Below are 12,525 nucleotides of genomic sequence, written 5' to 3' on the forward strand. Positions count from 1 at the left end.
TGCTTAGTGTACTCCACAGTTACAGGTAAAATGCACGGATGCTGTGTGTTGTATACAGCGTATCTTACAGCAGTAAAAGGAGGAAAAAGTATTTTACAAAAAGGAATGACAGAGATTTCAATATTAGTAATATTTGTGAAAGAATGGAGTATCAGGTGATGTAAGAATTACATTTGCATTTCAGAGATGCACATAATTTTAACCATGCATGAAGAGTAAATTAGTTCAAAATGAGCATATCTACCTTTATTAATGAGTGGAAAATAACCAATAAAAATCATATTAAATCTTTCATGTGCTAGGTGTTACCTGAGAAGATCACTTGTGCTGTAAATTCTCATTATAAAAAAAAAGAGAAGACTGCTCAAGAGAGATTATACTCCTGATATTTCACAGGAAAGTGCTTGGCAAATAAATTGGACTACAGGGAATAGAACATGATTGATTAATGAAAATGGACTCTATAGCTGCTGCTGTGCAGTGATTCAGATGATTAAAAAAATTATGGCATGGGACAATAGCAGTGGAAGATGGTTGTCACACAGATTGTTTTGAAGACATGAACTGGTTGCCTTTCAATTAGTCTATGAAAAGATTGCACTTGATCAGGTTTCAGTGTGTTGCACAGCCCTTTTTAGTTTGTTATTACACCCCTTTCATGTTTACATGCCTGTCAACATATAAAAATAAAAAAATAGCATACTTGACTAGAAAAAGTGAGTCAGGTCCTTTAATTTCACTTAATCATATTACTTGCCCTGAGAAACACATTAATAACCTAAGTAATATTTACCATATCTATTATTATTTTACTTTTTGTTCAAAGGTGAAAGCAGCTCTCCACTGGGAACTTTGCCGCTAAGATCTACTTCTGAAAAGACAACTTCCTAGACAGCAAGTTGAACTTAAGTCTACAATGTGCCCTTGTAGCAAGAAAGACAAGCTGCATACTGGGCTGCACTAGTGAAAGTGTGGCCTGCAGCAACAGTGGTCCTATCCTTATTTATATGTGGCTACTCGTAACTGTGTTCATTTTTGGGACTCCTAGGACAAGAACAGTGTAACATACTGAAATCAGAGTGTAGAGGGCCACCAAGATGGCCAAGGAACTGTGGCACACAACAGGACAAGTCAGGAGAGGAGATTGGGAGATCTGGGTTTGTTCAGAGGAGGCAAAGGGAGATGTGTTTTCTAGTTCTGTGGACTCTTTTGCACATTCAGGAGGAGTGACTCATGAGCAGAAATGTCTGGCTAAAAGATAGGTCTGCGCTGGGGAGCTGAGTGCATGGCTCCCACAAAGTCAACAGAACTTGCATGCAGTTCAGGAAGTGAAAAGAAAGTATGGTTCAATCACTATACTTAAGGATTTGAGAAGTGGTTTACATCTGACCAGCTCTGCATAATTTTATTCTGTTCAAGTAATACACCTTCCTCTATGGTTTCATCTCTGCTTTTGTTCAGCCACATCCTTCTCTCACAACATAGAAACCAACTGAAAATTCAGCTTGGTATCTCTAAACCCTCCTGTCTTGAAACTTTGGTTCACCTTCAGCATACTAAGGCTCCTCCAGACCTCCTTGTTTGTGCCTGCAGTCCTCCTCCAAATTCCTGAGCATCAGGTTGTTGCTTGTTTCAGACCACAGCTCTGTCCACCAGGATGGACTGGTCACCCAATGGTCTATGAAATCAGAGAGCTAAAGGATTTTGTATTTTCTACGCTGTGTTGTGGGGTTTGAGGGGTGTGTGTTACAGCATACTTATCTCAGCTTGGTTGTTATTCTTATTTAATATTTGATGGCTTGGCTTAGCGAGCGAAGATTTGGAAAGGGCTTTAACCACGCTTACTACAAGCACGATGACCAAGGGCATGTGGGATATGCAAATCTGGTTGGAAAGAAAAGGGTGCTTAGGCAATTAGGAAGTGTCCGACCAGGACTGTCATCTCCTGAGTGATCTCGAGCTACCCATGCGCTGGTCCGCCCGCATGCAAGCTTGGATCTGCAGCTACCCATGCACCTTGTCACCAACTGTTTCAACCCTCGCCTGTCCATACAGACAAGTGAGAGTAAGCCCTTCCAGCCTGTGCAGTGGATTTTTTAGGTGAAGTAGAGCTTGCAATAGTAATCTTGCTCAGTATGAGAGGAATCGCAGGTTCAGACCCCTGGTGCATGCACTTGGCTGAGGAGCCACTGGCACGAGGCTACCACCTGTGGGCTTATGACTGAACGTCTGCAAGTATCCCGCCTAGATGCTTGTTGTGCTATTGTGTCATTGGTCGCTTGTGATTGACCCAGGAGTTGACAGTCTTGTTCAGAATGCAGGGGTGAAGGTCTTCCCGAATCATCGCTAGCAAAGACAAGCCATCCTCATAGGAGAAGGAAAACTCCTACCTTCAAACCCGGGCTGATGGAGCTCGCCTAGGCTTGTAAGGTCTTCCACCTAAGAGGAGGACACTCTTACAAAACCTATGACCTGTGGACTTTGCTGCCACCGTCCTAGCTAACTAGGCTGTGGCACTTAAACCTCAGGTTTAAAGGGTGGGGCCAGTATTTAATATTTACTTCATATACAAGTGACTGTTTTTCCCCATTAGAAATCTCCTAATTTGAGTGCAATGACAATAGCAATAAGGAGTTCATTTGCGCAGCTTATTTCTACTTGGCCCATTAAAGACAATCAAAAACATTGTTCAAAAAAACTAACCCGGTCAATTCTTGTGCTTTTACAGGTACCAGTAGATCATAAGTAACAGGGAAGGCTGTTAAATGCAATCAGTCAAGATGAAAAATTAAGTCAGTGTTATTACAGCTCTTGCTAGCAAATTTAAAATGTAAAATGTACTTCTTTTAATCAGCTTCCGCAAAATCCAGACAACACAACCTCAGAAGCAGAGGGATGAGCTAAGGTCAGCTGAGAGAAGAAAAGCAAGCACCAATGCTTTTGCAGGGATGAGGGAGAAGATCCTCTGGCCACTTTATTATCCTTTGTAAATGTTTTTCATTAAAAAAATAGTGAATATGCAGCGGGTTACACTCAGGTTATTCCTGTACTGAACATAAGGATGTGTAGTACTACTCTGTCCTGGGACCCACTCTAAAACATGCTGTAGCACAACTGTGTAAGAAAGCAACAATAAAATGCCATGGGATACATGTGAAATGGCATGAAGAGGTTGTTTTAACTCTGCATCTAACGTTGGATGTTCTGAATTGCTCTGAGATTTTTTATTCAGTCCAAAGAATGTTTTGTCAGGTTTATTTTTGCCTTTAGTTTGTTGGTTTTTTTTTAATACCAGACAAAGAGACTTTCCTTTTTAACACAGAAAGAAAGCAATCACTTTCAGATGAGTAAATGGAATAGTCCTTGTCCTTCTTTTTTTCTTACCAGATTGATTTTGAATTTAAAACAATCAGAAAGGGAAAAGCATAAGAGTTAGCAGTTTCTACTTCAACAAATACATGGTCTTTCTTCTACATCTACTTATTTATTCAATGTCTTTCAGTGTCTTACAGATCACAGGCAGTGGAGAGTCTCTAGAGAGAATTAGACTGCTCTTACTCTACAGAATACATATTGTCAGCTTTGCTCATCTTGTCTCAAACAATGTGTGCATGAATGTGTCATTACTCACCAAGAACTCGACTAGTTGTGTGTATCAAGGGGAAAGGCAGAAGAAAGCTCAAAGTGGTTCTTTGTATCTGTGAGTGACTGAAAACGCTTCCTTGGGTTTATTTAAACTTGCAGACTGCATTAGTTAACTTGGAAAGTACACTTGAGAACAGCTGGAATCCAACTGAATGCAGTCAGTCCCACTGAATTGTTAATGATGTCTACCGGGATTTGTTTTGGAGAAAATACTCGATGCATAATTTGTTAGCATGTTTTCAGTCTGAAGTGTGAAACTAAATTGAAGCCTACCCCACTGTCCTGCCTTTTAAAGACTCAGAAAGGTACAGGCAAATACAAGTGCTCATTCTGCAGCAGCTCTTGAGAAGGTGTTTCAGATAAGGCATCTTTAGCTGTGGTTCTTAGGTTAGCATTCAGCAACGATGGGGGAATGAAGAAGTGGTTTTGTTTGTCTGCTGTTTCTCCAAGTGATGGATTTAACATGTCTGGAGTGTTTTGACTTGTATTTCTACTGATTTTGACTTTGATCCTTCTGTTTGGTTTAAAGCAGGCTATGTGTGTTGGTTACAGAACTGTGCATTTGGATGCATTTTCTAAAGCAATTGCTGTAACCACACTAGTAGAAACAAGAGCAATTATTGATGCTCACAGCTATCTTATGGCCTGAAATATCCATTACTGTATACAAGTACAGTTTTTAAAAGAGAAGAAACATTGGGAGATTTGTAACCTTAGATAGAATGTAAATTTATATGAAAGTTAGTAGTTTGTGGCTTTTATTCTTGGCTACTGGAAAGACTTCTCCTTGCTCCATGAGCTCCAATAGAGGAAGGCATTGGCAGAATCTTGGAAGCTGTTTCTGGAAGCCTGAAAGTTAGTAGTTCTTCCTGCTCTGCCAGGAGCCTTTTGTGGAGAGGCTCAGTGCTAAGAGCTTTGATTACACAGCCAGCAGGTATAAAACTGACGTCGGGCATTTAGCAGACCTAACTGGAATTCCACATTTCCAGCCTGTGGGCAATAACACTAAGAGTTTGAAGTAAATTTTGTTCCAGGTTAATGTACCTTTTAAAAGACAAATTTAGAACAAAATTAAGACAGTTTGCAGGTTCAAGAAATATACACCTTTCATAATCTCATTTTACATTTTTTATGGTTTTATGCGTGTATGTAGAACACCTTTTAACATTACAAAATGCATATGACAGCCAATGTATTATTTGACACATTCAGTTCTAATAGCAACTGAAATGGCTGTTTCCTGAGTTACAGTGGAGCATCAAACTTTGTATGTACATTATAACCTTTGAGTTACTCCTAGTACGCCTCAAGGTAGAAAAGACTGAACTACATAATCTCCTGCTGTGCATACCCTGTGGTACAGCATTATGCTGATCATCATGCCAGTGCTCCCCTACAGATCTTTTTAAACTTAAAATTCTAGAATTCTGTGAAATGACAAATTCAGAACCCAAACTCCTCTCATTTAAAAATTAATTTTCCCTACAGGAACTTCTCTTGAAATCAGCATGTTCTCTGAATGTTTCTCTTTTAACCAACCAACAGTCGCTGTTTCAAAAGAGAGGGGAAAGAATAAACCCACCTTTTAGAAAAACATTCAGAACAAGCTCTTATTTGAGGTCTGATGCCAGGGACGGCTCTTCCCTTAAGATATCCGTGTGGGTGATGAGCTTAGCAGAACAATAATGGTTTGTTCCTGTGGACTGTCTTTTCTTTTCCCTGCTGCATTCTTCCTAAATACCTCTCTGCTAAGGAAGGCCACAAAGAGGCCACCAGGACCTTTCTACATATGAAGGAGAAGCTGAATAACCCACTGGCTCCACATGCAATTCACTCCAGCCCCTTCCCTGGAGGGTTGTACTGTGCATTGGCTCTTCCCTTGCTATACAACCCTTCTTCACTTCCCCAGTTGCTGCACTGCTGCCCCTACCAGACCTCAGGAGCTCTCCTAATCTTGTAAACTGAAGAAGGGCAGTTATCCTCATTTTCTGCCCTTGTTATTAGTCCTACTCTTCTGTCTTTGCACCTTTGCTCTGCTGATGACCCACTTCCCAGGGCTCATGTCCCCATGCAGCCACCTCTCCCAGGTGTCACCATTGCACCTGCATGCAAGTCTCACTGCTCTCTGCAGACCTCACCTTGCCCTCTGCGGAATGGTGGTAATTGCTGGATCCTTTGCTTCTTTGCTCTGTTTTCTTTAACTGAGCTCTAACTCGGGAATTGTTCCTCAATTTGTGCTTAAGGCTAACAGTCTGAACTAATTCCCCAGGTATTCCTCACTGAAAATGTCTCAAAACAAAAGTATTTATACGCCTCTTGTTACCACTGAAAGCATAAGGAAAACTCACTTTCCCTACCATTGTCTGTTCAAAATTTGCACAGCAAAACTCATGGAGGAGCTTGGTATATGGCGCATTTGCACATCATATTTTTATTTTGAAAACCACATTAAAAATAAGGCTTCATTGCCATGAAAAAAGTAATGCTTGAATTTGTAACTCTATAAATTATACCTTCTTAAACAAGCTCTGTTTTTGTCTCAGAGCTCCCATCTCAGGTTGCTTTCACTTGCTCCTTAGTAATGAAATGGCACCATAAACTTGTTTTATGTCCTGCTTTTCAGTAAAATACAGTGTAGTAAGTGGCAGACACAGGAAATTTATATCCTCAGTCACATCACTGTGAAAAGTATTAATCACAAATAAGAACTGCATCCTCAACATGTCAAATTTACAAACATCAGAGAAAATTGAGATGGAAAGGAAGGGTATCAAGAATGCAGTTTTTACCAGCCCCTGATGACTGATGGTGCTATTTGCCTAAGAATAGTGGAAGGGAGTCAAAGAGGTTCTTAGGTGGTCTCCTGTGCCATCCTCCCTCAGATAGTTGGGCTCAGAACTTGTGTGTGTGTATGTGCTCCTCACAGAGGTACTCTTCAAGCTGGAAGGCACTCTGAATGCTGAGAGATAGTGCTAGAGAATATGAAGCTTGGCTTCTGGCATGTGATGAATGCTGTGTCCACAGCTCACTGGTTGCAAGTCCTCATGCAGACAAGGTGAAGGTGAATAATGCATTAAAAATAAGCATAATACTGCAACTGTGACTAGCTGAGACTTTGTAGAGAACAGAATGCCAGTCATCCAGCAAGTGTCCCTGAAGATTTTGATCCCCATATAAGTCATCTTTCTGCAGTCCTACTCAGCTTCTCCTCCAGCCCAGGATGAGGATGCACAGCAAGGTAAAGGGAACACATAGCTCAGAACAGATAGAATGGACTACTGTGTAACTCTTTGTGCTTTAATGGCATTTGTCACTCTGCAGATGGATGGAGAACCAAGTGAGTGTGTAAGGCCTTCTGACCTTCTTTTGTGCTGTGTATGTCAGCTCAGCCACATGCATGCAGTCATGCTTGCAGAAGTGGCAGGTTGGCATACAACACAGTACCGGGTAAAATCATTCTGCATGAAGCCCAGGATGTGTATTGGTGAAATAATTATATTTTGCCATTCTGGTGTGTATGTTAGTGATATAGTTCTGTACAATTGCAAACAGAATTATAAAACTGATTTCTTTCTGCCTTCTTTTTTTTCTAAAACAGGTCTGAAGAAGGAAGTACAAAAAGATCAGGATACTAACAGACCAGCTGTTTCATCCCCTAAGAAATCAGCAGTAACAGCCACCAAGCTCCATTCACCAGGTATTTATGAACCTAAAAGCACTGTTTCAGGCAAGATTTAAACTTGTTCACTTTGCAGCTCTCGTTAACATACTAAACTCTGAGACCTACTATTGTTAAATGAAGACTGATTGTGTCCAAGGTTCATTAAGCTCATTGTGAGTACAGCAGGCTTTCTCATACCAATGCATGAGCTGAACAGACTTTTTTCTTTGTAACAACTGTGCAATCATCTTCCCTTCAAAACAAAGATTTGTTGCTATTACGTGTTTAAGGGCACAGGAACATTATTTCAACTTTACAAATTTCTTATAGAAAAAGAGAACAGATAGATACAATGAAATAAAAGAAACCTCAGACAATTACCTGGAGTGATAGGATATTACTCAGAATCATCTTTTACTATTGGGCAGAGGCACTAAATTCCCTGGGCTATTTATATGTATAACTGGAAAGAGTATTATCTATAGAAATAACATTCAGAGTGCTATTGGGGCATTCTCAACTTACTCCTCAATACTGAGCACAAACACAGGGTTTTAGCATTTCCAAATACCTTTGTTTAGTTACTCAAGTGAAGAGAACTTATTTCTATTTATGTCTGCAAAGTGTACATTAACAAATGTATAAGGTATCTAAAGGCTTCTGTAATGCTGTCTTTTGGCTGACCTAAGCACTTTTTAAATGAGTGGGCATTGTCCCATTGATTTCATTGTGCTTGCAGTTTTCTTCTGTTCTGTTACCTAGTTTTGCAGACTCAAATACTTTAACTGTCATCTCTACAGCTCTATGTATTTGATTATGGTGGGTAAAAGCTCATATTTCTTCATTTGATGGCGAAGTATAAAACAAGTAGAGCAGCTATTTAGATCCTATGACTCGCATCAAGAGTCTCTTCATGCTTGCTAATTCTTCTCCTTCACAAACAACAAAATCAAAAATGGAAGGTTAAATTTAATCTTTCCAAGGACCAACAGGACTTAAAATTCTTCTCCTTACATAGATATGAAGTTAAAAAGATGAACTTAATACTGTCCTCTGAATTTTATTATGTTCAATCTATTTTGCATCTGGTGAGATCACCAAGAAATACACAAATTAAAATTTGTTGTGGAGAGTGCCAGACCAGCAGCTCATCAGGGTTTATAATGGTGGAAGTCCAATTTAAGCATCAGCACTGATTGTGGCTGTAGCAGCATGTAACAGCACAGCTGATATGCTTCCACTAGAATTAGAAAGCAAAATGAAACGGGCATATTTGTACTGTGTATTTGTATTGTCTTAAGGAGGCACGCATTTCCACGGGTGACTTCATGATTTTCAAGGCTTAAATTTTTGGCATATCCAATTTATGAGGCTTCAAAGGTTTCCTCTTTCTCATGAGAGGTTGAGTACCTACCCTCTCTCCATCAGATTGATTTAGGAGTTCTTAAGCTTGGTTGTCTGAAATTCTGGCAGCCTAAAATTGTTTGTAAAGATCAAATAGGAAAATAAATCTCATCTTCGTTTATTTTTTTAGAGTAGCCTTTAGCATTCTTTGAAATAACAACAGCAATAACAAGGCGATAAAGACAGACAATTTTTCACCCATTTAATATTTCACCCATTAATATTTCAAAAAGTAATCAAAGCAGTTATTAAACAGACAAGGAGTGAGTGCAGCAGGGACCAGAGGGCAGCAGCATAGGGTTTCCTCCATCAGGATCACAAACTCATGCAGCATTTACACTTTGTGATAGGAGAGCATGTGTCCACAGGTAACTCCACCACAGCTACATGTGGTTCTAAAATTTCCGAGTGCTGTTTCCATGTTGTTTTCCCTCTGTTACTGTCCCTCTCACATGCAGTTCCTTTTAATCAGTGCTGGGTTTTGACTGTCATACAAATTATTATTAGACTTGAATCTGATCTTTAGAATTTGGATCAGTCCTTCTGAAGACTTGCAAGAGATGCAGAGTCTTGTAAAGGTCTTAATTTTATCTATTGGTTCAATACCATTCCTGAAATCTGTGTATAGGAGCAGGAATACCTAGATGCAGGTGCTCTCCTTCCACTCCACTTTGGGATGGTGATATCTGTCACTCTACAGACTGCTTGTTATCAATCCTGTCACAGTAATTTCACTTTCCCTACCAAAATGTCAGAAATTGGACAGTTAACAGGCAAATAAATTGCATTCCCACCCAAATCCTCATGGACAGTGTTAATTAGGAGTATACACTTGTTATGTCTCTTTAGTTCAAACACTCTGGTAGATAAAAAAGACCTGAGAGTTTTGAAGAGGATCAAAGGTGTTCAGTGATTTCAGTGTGTGCTAGGTCTGCCCCTCTGGTCCCACCATCAGCAAAAAGGACATTCAGGATCAGGGCCAGCATCATTAATATATACCCTGTTTTGTACAGAGCAACAGAAGAGAGACATCAATGGCAGAATAAGCTTAGCAAGCTGCTTTTCAGACACAAATGAACTGAGAAATTCTGATTTATCCCTGAGGAGAATAGAACAGTTTAATTTACAAGGACAGCTTATAATACGATGAAGGACAACATAGAGACGTACACTTCAAATGTTCCAGTGAGCAGGAAAGCTAGAAAGATATAAGAAAAAGCAACCTGAAAGGTTTCTGTTTTAATTGAAACTTTATTTCAAGAGCCTACACCCCCTCCTCCCTATGCTTTCTCTTGTAACCTCACCATGCTTTCTTAACAACCCAAGACTTTTATACTAGAAAGACAAACATTCATGGCTCTTGCTTCACTGAATTTCTTATTCTGTGGTAATACCTACTATCCAGTTAAGAGCCCCTTTACATAAATGAAAGAATCTGTAAGAAGCCATTGTTCCTTCACAAAAAGGTGTACTGGCTTTAACTGACCCAAAAATGGATAGAGGCAATAGCTATGCTGGTTGAACTTTCTTAATGAGAAAGTCCTCTCTAATACCCCATATTGTATTATTTAGGTCTTGCAACATCATGAAGTTAGTTTTGCAAAAGCTGGTATTCCTCTTTGTAAACCCAAGTCACGGGCACAAATTGTTTCACAGGCTGTTTTGCACTTGTGGCTATTTGCAGTTGCAGTATGAGGTTCTTGGAAACATGAGGGAGCATCTCTGCTGGAGCTTAGCCTGGGGCCAGAACATAGTTGAGCAAATTAGAAGATATACTCCCATTGGCTTCACACAAGCTTGGGATCTGAACAAGTAGGAATATGCTCCCAGTGTATTGCTCTGGCAAAGCCATACTGCTTCCCTGCCTGAAATAGTAAAATTGCCCTAAGGATCCATTTGCACACCCATGCCACAGTCATAAAGATCTAAGGTATCAAAAGTCTATCTGACAAAATTACCCCTGGAACAATGCTCTACATCACAAATTGTTTCGAACTCATACTGTCATATCCTGTGGATATGTGGAATACTGTGGAAGGATTCTTCTGTCTTTCTGGGGAAAGGAATAGGTAGTATCCACAGCAGAAGACTGTCCCCTGTTGCATTCGTTGCTGAGAATTGGTCGGAGACATTCTTTCTGCACTGTTTTGCAGCATCTGTATATCATAACACAAAAAGCAAGATAGCCTTTTTCTTTTTTGTTCAGATTTTTGCATATCCAACCCTTTTTGCTAACACAGAAACGTTCGTTTTTCATCTGTATCCAGATCAATGTCCACCATCTGCAACTTTAGAAGTGTTGTACAGGGGAGAGAAAGGGGAAGTGGCAAGGTAGACTACACTAATGTTGATAAAAAAAAAGTGATATCCCAATAGCAAGCGTCCCATGCAGTGTTTGCATTCAGAGAAGGACAGCTCCAGCCGCACATTATTCCATTTGGAGGCAAAAGGAAATCTGCAAAGGCAAATAAAATCTGGCACCTCTGTCAAGTCACCGAGCTTGGCATTCAGGTGGCTAAAGAAATCATATATACAGTGTAAATGTCATCCGATTGTTTTCCGTATCTACAGTAGGATAAAGTGAATTTCAACCTGGAAGTGCCCATTTCTCTCACTGTCATTCAAGAGCAGTGTCACACATCAAGATGCAGACCTCTGTTCTTGTAGATTTCTAACATAGGTGAGATGAAGCCTTCCTCTAACGGTCTCAGCTGTCAGTAAGACACTTAGGAGAGCTCTTCTCAACTCCTAGCAGACCTTCAGGCTCAGATCCCAAGGCAAGATGACTATTACAAAGCTTTGATCTTTGGCCCCTAGGGTAATATATTTCACTGTGCTCTTGCTTTTCTAGAAAGTCATTATGTATCTGTGTTACAGATATGTAATGTTACAGAATGTTGCAGACCTTTTTTTCTCTTTTATGAGGTTGAGCCCAAAGGCCTCAGAAACACATAAAGGTCATGTCTGTACATACGAAGTAAGTGACCCTGATGGTCTTTTCTTTTTATTCTCTAGGACATCCCAAGCAAAGGCCAACAACCCCAAAGAATGGATTCTCCCCCAAACCAGGAGAGAGTCGAGATGCTGAAAAGCAGTTCATTCAGAGATTGAAGGAAAAGTGCGATGAGCAGTCCCGGCAATTAAGCATTATTCGAGATGAACTTAGAAGGGCCAGCTGTGGCTTTGATGTCTTTGCTATAACAACACAGCACTTTTTCAGGCAGGTAAGTGCAAGGGACACTTTACCTACTTTACAAAGGTTCTTTTCCTTTATACCAGTCAGTTGTCCATATTTATTCCACAGTCGTTGAAACTTTGCTATTGGAACAAAGAAAAAGTAATTTCTTTGCAACAGGTGTTATGAGGACCATATTCTAATTTGATGCCATATATTTGAAAATCAAAGGTCAGGAACTTGGAAGAGGAAGAATGGTGACTGAAACATTTGTCACAAGAGCAGACGGGTTTCAGGATGTTTATAGGAATGAAGCAGATGCAAAAACTTAGAAGTCCCACTCCCTGGCTGCTACGGTTGGAATGGAAAGTGTAACTGAGACATTGGTACTTGTGAACAAACGCAAAAACAATCCATGCATTTAGTCAACTAAAGGTGTTGGATGAAAGAAAAGATTTGCTTTCTCACAGTACTTACTTGCTCTTCCTGTTCACCACGGATCAGGCAGCGTCCCTTTTACTGAGGTGTCAGTCCTGAAGAGGTTAGAATAACATTATCTCAGCATTTAGGAGATTCCATTCAGCAGATATAGAAAACATTAAAAAAAAATGTGGTCAATAATTACTGAAGCTTATTTATT

The 12,525-nt window shown here is 40.0% G+C and overlaps 1 protein-coding gene across 3 annotated transcripts in view; it reads left to right on the forward strand.

Moving 5' to 3' along the window:
• Positions 1 to 12,525, forward strand: part of MTUS2 (microtubule associated scaffold protein 2) — a 282,514-nt gene that overhangs the window by 220,718 nt on the left and 49,271 nt on the right. For all 3 annotated transcript variants that reach the window (XM_061374467.1, XM_061374468.1, XM_061374470.1), the window contains 2 exons: positions 7,244 to 7,342; positions 11,726 to 11,934. In XM_061374467.1, coding sequence (XP_061230451.1) covers positions 7,244 to 7,342; positions 11,726 to 11,934 — 308 coding nt within the window. The remainder of the gene's footprint in view (positions 1 to 7,243; positions 7,343 to 11,725; positions 11,935 to 12,525) is intronic.

Source organism: Neopsephotus bourkii, unplaced genomic scaffold (genome assembly GCF_033783945.1).
Source record: "Neopsephotus bourkii isolate Nb327-2 ecotype Australia unplaced genomic scaffold, CSIRO-AGI_Nbou_v1 NB_1638, whole genome shotgun sequence".
Lineage (NCBI taxonomy): Eukaryota > Metazoa > Chordata > Aves > Psittaciformes > Psittacidae > Neopsephotus > Neopsephotus bourkii.